The 12355-nt window shown below is 41.0% G+C and overlaps 1 protein-coding gene across 1 annotated transcript in view; it reads left to right on the plus strand.

Annotated features, from left to right (window-relative positions):
- Positions 1–12355, plus strand: part of CDON (cell adhesion associated, oncogene regulated) — a 93822-nt gene that overhangs the window by 49946 nt on the left and 31521 nt on the right. Inside the window, exons 9-14 of the mRNA XM_068978238.1 lie at positions 389–678; positions 2398–2572; positions 5288–5416; positions 8825–9028; positions 11095–11276; positions 12153–12258. Coding sequence (XP_068834339.1) covers positions 389–678; positions 2398–2572; positions 5288–5416; positions 8825–9028; positions 11095–11276; positions 12153–12258 — 1086 coding nt within the window. The remainder of the gene's footprint in view (positions 1–388; positions 679–2397; positions 2573–5287; positions 5417–8824; positions 9029–11094; positions 11277–12152; positions 12259–12355) is intronic.

A 12355-nucleotide genomic window follows, 5' to 3' on the forward strand; every position in this document is an offset into this window, starting at 1 on the left:
CTGATGTGAAGAGCTGACTCCTTGGAAAAGACTCTGGTACTGGGAAAGATTGAGGGCAGGAGGAGAAGGGGATGACACAGGATGAGATGGTTAGATAGTATCACCGACTCAATGGACATGAACTTGAGCAAACTCCAGGAGATAGTGAAGGAAAGGGAAGCCTGGTGTGCTGCCGTCCGTGGGGTTGCAAAGAGTCAGACATGACTTAGTGACTGAATGACAGCAATAGCAACTGGAGATGAGATGTCTCCACGAATTATAAGTTGAAATGTTGCCTGTTTTAACTACTAGGGCTCAAATTGTGCTAACATTGTGTTAGATGACAGCACAATGTGTGAGAGACCCTGAAATGATGAATTTCTTCAATCTCCTCTTTCTTTCTCTGCAGTTCCTTTTGAGACAGACACCAAAGCAGAAATAGTCACATCTTCTGATCCCACTCAGAATGATAAAGGTGATGATTCAGAAACTGGGTTATTGAGCTCATTTCCGGTGAAAGAACATTCCAGTGCCAAGGAATCATCATCAGAGAAAAACGCTAGTGGCACCTCTGTCCCTGATGCCCCCATCATTCTGAGCCCCCCTCAGACACACACACCAGATACCTACAGCCTGGTCTGGAGGGCAGGGAAGGACGGCGGGCTGCCCATCAATGCCTATTTCGTGAAGTATCGAAAGGTAATGTCTTGCCGTTTATGATCTTTCTCTTCTCACATCCTCGCATCCTGTGTGTAACACATGCTTGCTGTCTTTCACACTTGTGGAGTGGCAGGAAGCAGAGCAGGAGTATGCCAGGGCGATGGGTTTGGGAAAGAGTCAGCAGTCATGCTGGGTTCACCAGTCTTATAAAGACAGTAAGAATAAAGTACAGATAACCTCCCCCAGATTGGGATTTTAAGAACCGAGTGACTTGACAGTTGTTTTGTTGACCGTTCCTTGGGGTTTGAGGAATCTTATTTCCCCAACCAGGCATGGAACCCTGGCCCTGGCAGTGAAAGCCCCAAGTCCTAACCACTGGGCTGCCAGGGATTCCCTGCTTCCTGACCTTTTTAATCAAACATTTTAACCCCTTGGGTGTAAAGCTTTATAAACTGCTTTTTAAAAAGTAATTCCTTCCCTCTGTGAAGTGGCAGAAGACAGTTTATTTAGCAAAGAAGCAATTTCTTATTAGAAACCACTGTTTGAACAAAGTTGTCCATTATAATCTCTGATTAATATTTTCATTTCCAGTTGTCTTCCTAATTGTATTAATATTTTTCATTGTTTGGTTATTTGTTATGGTAAACGTTGGTCTGTCTCAATTGATTTTTCAGATGATATTTTTTATCCACAGGCTTATATTCAAACAAAATGAAAATCCTCCCCTCTGTTTAATGAGATTAGTAAATGAAATGGGAGGAGATGTACTCGTATTTAAAATAATTGTCTATATTCAGGATGTTTTGGTATCCATCATTTAATAGGAATATGTTTTTATCCTTTAGGTATTTTTTTAATTGAAGTATAGTATTCACAATGTTAATTACTGCTGTACAGCATAGGGATTCAGTTATTCCTATATATACATTTTTAAAAAATATTCCTTTCCATTATAGCTTATCATTGGATATTGAATATCTAGTTCTCTGTACTGTATAGTAAGACCTTGTTGTTTTTCCATTCTATGTATCAAAGCTTACATCTGCTGTTCCAGCCTCCCACTCCATTTCTCCCCCTACAGTAATATTTTTAATATCTGGAAAAATTGACATAATGATACTTGGAAGTTTATTCACTGTTTTTAACTTGATGATTCTAGATGAAGGAAGTTTCACTGGTAATCCTGTCCACATGGAAACTTCCATGAATGTTGGCTCTTGGTTTTATTAATGAAGGCATAACAGATTGGATATCTTTTTCTTTCCTTCAACTCAATAAACAGTATAAAAAAGTGAAGCAAGACTGTTAGAAATATATAATGCATAATTGCATAATTTATTCAGATGTAAACATGAACTGTGATTTATCAGGTATTGTGTATATTATATATTATCATTAATACATATTATTGTTTACTTATTTAATTCTCCCATTAATCCAGTAGGAAAGGAGCAACGTTTCCATTACCAGGAAAGGAAATGACTGGGTAATCAAGTAACTTCCTTGAGGCCATAAGTTAGTGGCAGCTGATGAGCAGTAGACTTTTTCAAAAACAGTGAGAATCCCAAACTTCTCACTACAGGTCACCTTATAGTTCTTAATTGGAAGAGGCACTGTCTCTTTCACTTTTGACGGTGCATCGCTTCCCCAGATTCATTTTGGAATTGAAGAACTTCTAGTTTTTATCCAATTGAAATGGAAAGGTTTTTCTGCCCTATGTCTCCGTTTTTGAAAAATGCCTTGTTTTTGCTTGGGTAGCTGGAGGATGGTGTTGGTGTCGTGGGAAGCTGGCATACAGTTCGAGTCCCAGGAAGTGAGAATGAGCTCCTTTTAACGGAACTGGAGCCATCGAGTCTCTACGAAGTTTTGATGGTGGCGAGGAGTGCCGCCGGGGAAGGACAGCCTGCCATGCTCACCTTCCGAACCAGCAAAGGTGAGTATAATCTTCCTTAAGAGGAGGGAGTTGGCTGTATTGATGTCACTTTTTAATAATTAGTGTCATTTTAGGGTAGCAAAATTTCTTATATATAAATTTAGTAAATAAACCTATTATAGTACCTCTTGGGGCCACATTTAGATGGTTGTATTCTTCTAGTCGGGTTCAATCCCTGGGTTGGGAAGATCCCCTAGAGAAGGAAATGGCAATCCACTCCAGCATTCTTGCCTGGAGAATCCCATGGACAGAGGAGCTTGGTGGGCTATAGTCCACGGGTCGCAAAGAGTCGGACACGACTGAGCGATTTCACTTTCACTTTCATTCTTCTAGTCCGTCTAGCATTTCACAGGTATTTTTGAGAGCTTATGATAGGTAAGGCATTAGGGTAAGGGACACAGGGAAAACAAGGATAATCAAGACAAGATCCATCCTGATAGAGCTTCTACTTTGCTAAAAAAGGTAAGACATATACATAAATGCCAACTCAAGGCAAAATTTCAGTTCAACTAATATTTACTGAATGACTTCTCAGTGCCAGGCTGTAAACAAAATAGATAATACTCCTTTGCTGTCATGGAGCTTCCATTCTAGTTGGGAGAAGTTTACACATAAGTTATCAGGACATTAGTAGGTATTGAGTGTTAACAAGAGAAATAAATTAAGGATGGGTGTAGCATGGGCTTCTCAGGTGGTGCTAGTGGTAAGGAATCCACCTGCTAATGCAGAAGACCTAAGAGCCGTGGGTTCAATCCGTGGGTCGGGAAGACGCCCTGGAAGAGGAAGTGGCAGCCCACTTCAGTGTTCTTGCTTGGAGAATCCCATGGACAGAGGAGCCTGGTGGGCTACAGTCCATAGGGTCACAAAGAGTCGGACATGACTGAAACGACTTAGCAGGCAAGCACGTGGGGTAGTAGCGGTTGTCACAGCTTGAACAGGTGGCCAGAAAACTGAGCAGTTGACAGCAGGGCAGAACTTTAAGGAGCTGTATGGAAACCCATGTGAGTATCTGGGGCTAGAATATCCCTGTAGAGAGGATAGCAAACGGGTGTGCTTGGTGTTTCCAAGGAGCACCGAGGGGCCACAGTGATGGGAGTAAAGTAAGTGGGGAGGGAGAATACTCAGGGAGATGGATGATCATCAGCACATTGTCCAACCTGCAGGGACACCCACTTCGACCCTAAGTGAAACTGGGAGCATTGGAGAGTTTTGAGCAGAGTTGTGACGTTGCCTCTTGTGTGTTTCAATGCTGGCTATAGGGCCATGCTGACTGTAGGGTAAGGATAGATTGGAGGAGGGCAAAGGGATAGGGAGGGACCAGATCTGACATGGTCTAGGCAAGACAAGATGCAGAGGACAGTCTTCTGTGGGGCAGCTTGTGAGGGTAGTGCTGGTGGTTTAGTCGCTCAGTCATGTCCAATTCTTGAGACCCCCATGGATTGTAAGCCTGCCAGGCTCCTCTGTTCGTGGGATTCTCCAGGCAAGAATACTGGATTGGGTTGCCATGCCCTCCCTCCAGGGGATCTTCCCGACAAAGTAATCGAACCCGGGTCTCCTGCATTGCAGGCAGATTCTTGACCGACTGAGCTACAAGGGGAGCCCACCCAGTTTGTGAGGGTAGCTTGATTGGAAAGATGCCATTTCAGGGTGTCACTGGTGGCTCAGTGTAAAGAATCCATCTGCCAGTGCAAGAGACATGAGTTCAGTCCCCGACTGGGAAGATCCCACATGCTTCGGAGCAACTAAACCCATGCACTGCAACTGGTGAACCTGTGCTCCAGAGCCCGGGAGCTGCAATTACTGAAGCCATGCACCGCAACTCCTGAGGCCTGTGTGCCCTGGAGCCATGAACAAGAGAAGTCAAGTCTCCACACCTACAGAGTAGACCCTACTCGCCACACTAGAGAGAAGCCTGTACAGCAGCAAAGACCCAGCACTGCCGTAAAGAAATTAATAAAATAAGCAGTTTCAAAAAGATGCCATCGCAGGTTGGCCATAAGTGAACAAAAAGACTTCTATGAGCAGAGACAGGAATTGGATACAAGAGTTTTTGGTGTGGCACAGTGTTGGCAAGGAGTTCTGATGATTGGAAAGAAATTGTCTATTGACTTTTGAAAAAGATCCTTTTATTTAATGACTGTGTCTGGACAAAAAAATAGTGAGTATTTCTTATTTGAAATGTATTTTGAGTTATTACCCATAATTAGTCCTTAGTTGTTTATACTGTCTGACCTGCAAATACTGAATAATGAGCATGTATTTCAGTTCTAAAATAATCGCTCAATTTCATTTTTTGCCCCTTGAAATTTTAAAACAGCATGACAGCTTTCGCATGAAGAAACTTAACCGAAGCCCTTAAATAATGAATTTTCTGCATCAGAATTAAGAAATATGTACAGTAAAAATAAAAGTGGGTGAATAGTTTGAAAACCTTTAGTCATTTGGCCTTTTCATTTGTGTCACTTTTTATGTGTGTAGATTAAAGCTATCCTGGTGAAGAGAGGCACATTTTTGTTATAGGTACTAGGAAAAGACAAAGTACCTTTTCAAGTTAATTCCTTATATTAGCTAAGTAATTACAATGTAGATTTTAAATTTAGACACTGTAACAGATAAGTTCATATATTTATATGCCAGTTGAATTTCATAGTATCTTTTCTAACTTACGCAGAGAAGCTGATTTGTATTATATTATGTTATATTATACCTTTCTAGAGAAAACAGCATCATCCAAAAATACCCAGGCCTCCTCTCCACCTGTGGGCATCCCTAAGCGCCCTGTTGTTTCAGAGGCTGCAGACAACTTTGGAGTGGTACTCACAGATGCCTCTAGGCATAGTGGAGGTAAAGAGAAGATTCTTCACTTACTCATTCTATTTGTTTCCAAATGTAACCTGTTTCAGGTTATTAGGGGGTGGAGTGGGACAGGATATTTATTATTCAAATTATATCCTACCATATAACTCTTTTAGGTTTTATTTCAACCATTTTAAAATGTCTTGAATTTGAAATCTTGAATACCCAGTACCATGATTGATATTCAAAGTAATAAACTCAGATTTCAAATGTTATGATACTAAGTTTTTATAACTCACAAAAAGGATTTTTCTGTCTCCTCTCTGGCATGGGAACCAAATTTACATTGGAACCCTGAACATCTGACTTTTTTTTTTTTTTTTTAATGATTTGTCAAAATATGTTACGGTACCTATAGTATGACTTACTTTTTTATTGAATGATTACATGTCATTCTCAGCTTTATTGTTGTGTCATGTTGATCTTAGAGTGTTTAGATGTCATAGCAATAAGATTTTTAAAAGACTTCTTTTTAGTATTTAATCATACATGAATTCTCTCGTTACAACATAATGTGGTTTTTGTGATCTAGGGAAGGCTTAGCATTTTATTTCTGAGCTCTAAGAATTTTCAAGCTTCTCTTCCCTATTTTTATAGTCTTCCATGAGTTGGTCTCAGACAGAAGCAAGTCATAACATTTGAACGCCTCTGTGGAATGCCTCTGTATCTTCAGTATCATGAGCTGCTTTTTCTTGAGTCCTTTCGCCTCTGAGATCAGAAGAACAAAAACCTCATGAACTGGCACGCAGTACTAAATGCTGGAGCAGCAGAGATCAAATGAATCTTGCCCTTGGAGAGGCTTACAGTATAGGAGATGATGCAGACAACTAAGCCAATACCAATATAGCAGGGAAGATAGACAGATCAACCAGCAACGATGGTTTTGATTCTACTTTGGAATCGAACATTTCACAAGAGGTTTATCTAAATCACTTACTTGATAGGAATGAGGCCCAGTGGCTGGCGATAAGAGATGTTCCCTAAGCTAAGCTTCGAAGACAAGAATGTTATAGCTGAATGAAGAAGCAGGAGAAACAGTTCTGGGCAGAGACCTCTCATGCAGAGACTGATGAAGGACATGTTCTATTTCATTTAGAGATTCAGAGATTTTATTTAGTCCTGTGGGGAATCATGCTCCAGTGGGGGAGGAAATCAGTTGCCTTGTTTGATGTCCTTAAAGATTCAGTCTTCCCTAAAAGCTGTGAAGAAGCCTGAAGGATTTTAGAGATGGGACGGGGGAGTGGCATCAGATGAGGCTTGGAAATACAGACAGTGACACTGTGGATGGAGAAGGACACAGACAAGAGATGAAGGGAACTGAATCCTCACTGAACAAAAGTGAGAAATACGGTGACTTGGGCAACTTGAACCATTTACCAAGATAGGTGATAAGAATTTGTTGCTGAAGGTTATGGATTCTGTGCTGGCAGTCAGGAGTTTGGTGTTATCCAAGCAGAGATAACCATAAAGAAAGGATTTATTTAATCTTCACAATAACCCTGTGAGGAAGGGAGCATCAGCATATTACAAATCAGGAAACTGGGACTCAAGGGGGTTATGGAACTTGCCTAAGATCACCCAGAGAGTGGTGGAACTGCTGTCCACAGTCAGATACTTAGACTCCAAGAGCAGTACTCTTCATCTCCTTTCACATGCTGTTTCTTTTAGGTATTGATGGTATTCTTCTCTTTAGGGACTTTCCCCTAATAATGTCCTTTTTCTGCTTGGTCTGTGGTATTCTTTGAGTTTTAACCTCATGTGAATCAACAGAGGAAGTTGTTATCTTCGTATTAAAAGAGAAATTCACTAACTTCTATTCATTCTGTTTCCATTGCTTTCTAACTTGAAAGGAATACAGTAAGTATCACGCCAAGTTGCCTGCTTTGAATGTGTTCATCTTTTCATCCATTAAACAATTTGTTTTCAAAATGCCACAAATTCCTTCATACAGGCACCATATGCAACGTTATTTTGTTATGTGTTTGTATTCAGATTGAAGAGATGTTGAGACAGAGAGGTGTTGGCGGAGGCCAGACCCAGGCTAGACAGAGACAGGGCTTCCTGAGTAATTCACTGAAGTAATATAACCATGGGGGCTTCCCTGGTGGCTCAGCAAAAAAAGAATCCACCTGCTGTGCAGGAGATATGGGTTTGATCTCTGGGTTGGGAAGATCCCCTGAAGAAGGAAATGGCAACCCATTCCAGTATCCTTGCCTGGGAAATCTCACGCACAGAGGAGCCTGGCAGGCTATAGTCCATGGGGTTGCAGAGAGTCAGACATGACTTAGCAACTAAAACAACAACAATGGAACCCTGGTCCAGAGCTGGTCTTCCTTGTTCTAGCTCTAGAAACATGACAGCGTGTGGAAGGGCAGTCGGTCTTGATAACCAGCTCATTCTGGAAAAGCTCACAGGTGATTGCTGTAAAGTGGGTGGCAGTTCACGACTTCCGAACTGTCGTACAGCCCAGGTTGTTTCTATCAGCACCCTTCTCTGTAGGGACCAGGTGGGAAGCCAGTTATAACCACCAGATTGCTTGGCCAGCAGTTAGGGACACGTGTTGGCTACACAGTTTGAGTGGCTGATGAACTTACTCCTGAGGTTTTCTCCTGCCATAGAATCGAGACCGTCTCGTCTGTGGGCTGGGGCATCCCTCTTCTTGGCCATGCTAACCGAGAGCTGCCAGGTGTTGGGTTCACGTGGATGATCACGTGGATCATCTGTTTCCTGAAAACACTTGTCTTTATTTAACTGTGAATCTGTCTTCCCACTTTCATCCTGAGCAGTGGCTCTCCCTTCCCATTTTTATCAGTATTGATTTTACTGTTTCAGTTTATCTCTATTTACTGCTTGCAGTCTGTTTTTTGGACTAGCATTCCTGTAGCCTTGAAGTGTGTTAAGATACTTAACATAATAGTAATAGCTACATTGCTGATTATTGACAGGCTGTGATCATAATAGGTAATAAACAGAACAATCTATAGACTGCTGGCTGAATATGTTTTCTATAGCTCGGTTGGATAAAGAAAACCATTTAAATAACACATCATTTTGAAAATTTACTGTAAATTATTACCACAGTCAGACTTGAAGCACCAAATAATAATTACTTATATTGTTTTAGCATGCCTCAGTGATCATACTTACTAACTTTCAGACTTTCAGAGATACTTATCAAGTTTATAAATTATCTCACTTTTCCTGCTACTTCCTCTATTTCATTGCACATTAACTTTTCAGAGGACAGAAAGAAAGCCATAATGTTATTAACTCTGGGAAGAGTTTTGGTGAAGAGCCTTTAATAAAGTGATGTTTGGGATTTATCCCTTTCAGTTCATTTGAGTAATTCTTGTCTCTGATGCTGAGGGTTATCGAAATGAATGTTTCCATTTTCAGTCCCAGAGGCGCCTGATCGGCCTACTATCTCCACTGCGTCAGAGACGTCTGTCTATGTCACATGGATTCCTCGGGCGAACGGGGGCTCTCCAATCACTGCCTTCAAGGTCGAATATAAACGGATGAGGACTAGTGATTGGCTGGTGGCAGCTGAAGACATCCCTCCTTCTAAGCTTTCTGTGGAAGTTCGTAGTTTAGAGCCAGGTAGTAATATTCAAACATTTTGTTTTAGGCCAGCAATGCTGACTTTAGATGCATATTCGTCTTTTTTTTTTTTTTTTAACCATGCCTACTGCATGCAGGATATTAGTTTCCTGACCAGGGATCCAATCTGTGTCCCCTGCATTGGGAAGTCTTAACCATTGGACCACCAGGGAAATCCCTAAATACATATTTGTAATAATCATATATTCTTCTAATTGTTAAAGTAATGTGAGCTTATTGTATAAAAAGCAACATTGTATTTGAAAGCAAAATATAAGAAGAGAATAGTCACCCCAAACCCGCGCATCTAGAGATAACCATTGTTTATATTATGTTGTATTTCTTTCTAGTCTTTTTTCCTTTCTAATATAAACTGGAATCACACCATAAATATTGTCTTGTGACCCCCCTTTTCCCATGTTATAGCATAATTAACAATTCTTCAGAACTCAGTGTTTAATAACTGTGTGTGTACGGTGGAAGTATACCGTGATTGACTTAACCTAGTCTGTATTTCTAGGCTTTAGACTATTTCTAACAGCAAATGAATGGAAGTAGGGTTGTGGCGACATCTTTGTGTGTGGTTATGTGTATGTTTTCTGCTATGAATGAATGTTTTAAGAGGAAGATTGCTTGTTATTTGACTACAATTGATCTGATGATGCCTCTTAGCGTGGTTAAACCCACTGCTTTGTTTTACGAATATGAGACAACATTCAGCACCTCTTTGTTCTGTTCAGTTTTGTTTCAGCAGCAGGGGAGCTTCTCCAGACCTCCTCTGTGCTTAGTTGCTCAGTTGTGCCTGACTGTTTGTGATCCCATGGACTGTAGCCCACCAGGCTGCTTTGTCCATGGGGATTCTCCAGGCTAGAACACTGGAGTGGGTTGCCATGCCCTCCTTCAGGGCATCTTCCCAACCCAGGGATCAAACACAGGTCTCCTGCATTGCAGGCAGATTCTTTACCGCCTGAACCACCAGGGAAGCCCATCCAGGCCCCCTAATATATGAAACCACCCATAAAAGAGAAAAGCACTAATCACAAATCAACTTTCTTTACTTCTGTTTGTTTGGGTTTCATGACTGTTTTTGTTGATGGACTTTTAAAATGTACTTTAGCAGCAAAAACCCGTGTTTATCTGACAGGTGACAGGAGGAGCTCAGGAATATGTAGGTACAGTTGGGAGAAGGTGGCTGTTTTAAATACGGGCAAAACTAAGTAACATTTTCTAGATAGAAAAGACTGTTCTCAGAAGCTCAGGGGTTATTTTTGAGCTTTTGGGAAACTTGCTTTAGGGGTCTAATTTATTCTTTACATTCGGATTTTCAGAAACTCACAATCCTTAGAGTTTTTGTTTTTTTTTAAGTTCTTAATATCTAAGCCAAACAAATACCTTCTGTTGTAGCTTAAATCTGATCTTTCTTATCCTCTTATTAGAGGGAACAGAGTGACATCTGTGATCAGCCACACAGTGCCTCTTCATAGCTGTATTCCCTGTGTTAAACTTCGCTTCACTTGTTTCTTTCAAAGTGAAAAAAAACCCTATTGGGATGGCCACAAAGTTCATTTGGATTTTTCCTATGTTCTTACAGAAAAACCCAAATATTCTGGCCAACCCAATAGTTTCAGCAACCCACTCCAGTATTCTTGCCTGGGAAATCCCATGGACAGAGGAGCCTGGCAGGCTGCAGTCCATGGGGCTGCAAAGACTGGGACACAACTTAGTGACTAAACACCACCATCATCACCACCAGCTAGTCCTGTATTTGATGGGTCTGACTTTAGAACAGGATGTTGAAAGAGAAATGTGCTCTTTCCTCTTCTCTCCTTGCTTTCTTCCATGAGGAACAGCATCTGTCTCTCCTAGGGACCCCTAGTAAGGTACTGGAATCTTGAACACACGTAATGAACACATGTAATACCAGTGGAGTGGCAAATGGGTTGAAATATATTCACTATCTAGGCTTTAGAGCGTGTCATTGTTATTGCAGAGAGATGCTTAAGTACGATTGTTATATTTTGAATATTGTCCCTTAAATTCTGTTTTTCTTTTCCCTCCCTTGAAAGGTTCAACATACAAATTTAGGGTAATTGCTATCAACCATTATGGTGAGAGTTTTCGGAGTTCAGCTTCTCGTCCATATCAGGTGGCTGGGTTCCCCAATCGCTTTTCTAACCGTCCAATAACTGGACCTCACATCGCATACACAGAAGCTGTCAGTGATACTCAGATCATGCTAAAGTGGACAGTGAGTAAAACATCTTCTCTAATGACAAAAGTTTCTGATGTGGCCATGTTAATTTAATATCAGGACATGATACTATGAATGGGAAATTTTTGAACTTTCAAGTAAGAGGAAATTGAGGGACACAAATTTGTGTAAGAGCATATATTATAAGAGGGGCAGGTTTGGTTTTGTTTTGTTTTAGTTTTTATTTTATAATGGAGCGTAACAGATTAGAGCTTCCCAGGTGGCGCTCTAGTGGTAAAGAGCCCACCTGCCAAAGCAGGAGACATAAGAGACGTGGGTTCAATCCCTGGGTTGGGAAGATCCCCTGGAGGAGGGTATGGCAACTCACTCCAGTATTCTTGCCTGGAGAATCCCATGGACAGAGGAGCCTGATGGGTTACAGTCCATGGGGTTGAACAGAGTCAGACATGACTGAACTGAAGCGCCTTAGCGCACACACACTCATAGCTGATCAACAGTGTGATAGTTTCAGATGCATAGCAGAGGGACTCAGCTGTACATACACACATATCCATTCTTCCCCCCAATTCCCCTCCCATCCAGGCTCAGGGGGCAGGGCTAAAAATAAAATGATTGTCTCTTCAGCTCTCATCCAAGTATTAACATAATCACCATTTCATGTGTTCTTGGTTTTGAGCCCAATGTACTTTTTTGTCTTTGAGCCTAGTGAGACATAGGGCTTTATTTTTGTTTAGCCCTGCAGTAAGCTAAAATGCTCTCAACACCTTTGAATACCTTTAAATTAAACTTTAAATGGCTATCAAGTATTTTTATAAAATGAAGCTCAAAAAATACTGCCACACAAATAAATCTTAATGGATGGAAAAGTTACTTTTATTTTGTCTTTGACAAGTCTTTGCTTCTCTTTTCTAGTACATCCCATCGAGTAACAATAACACTCCCATCCAGGGATTTTATATCTATTACCGGCCAACGGATAGTGACAATGACAGTGATTATAAGAGGGATATTGTAGAAGGTAAGTGTCGTGGACAAGCTAGAGTCTTAATAAGAGAGTTTTGGAGGAGAGGGTTTATAAATATTATGAAAACCATCCCAGGGTAAAATAGAGTAAA

Source organism: Capricornis sumatraensis, chromosome 8, assembly GCF_032405125.1.
Source record: "Capricornis sumatraensis isolate serow.1 chromosome 8, serow.2, whole genome shotgun sequence".
Taxonomy (NCBI): Eukaryota; Metazoa; Chordata; class Mammalia; order Artiodactyla; family Bovidae; genus Capricornis; species Capricornis sumatraensis.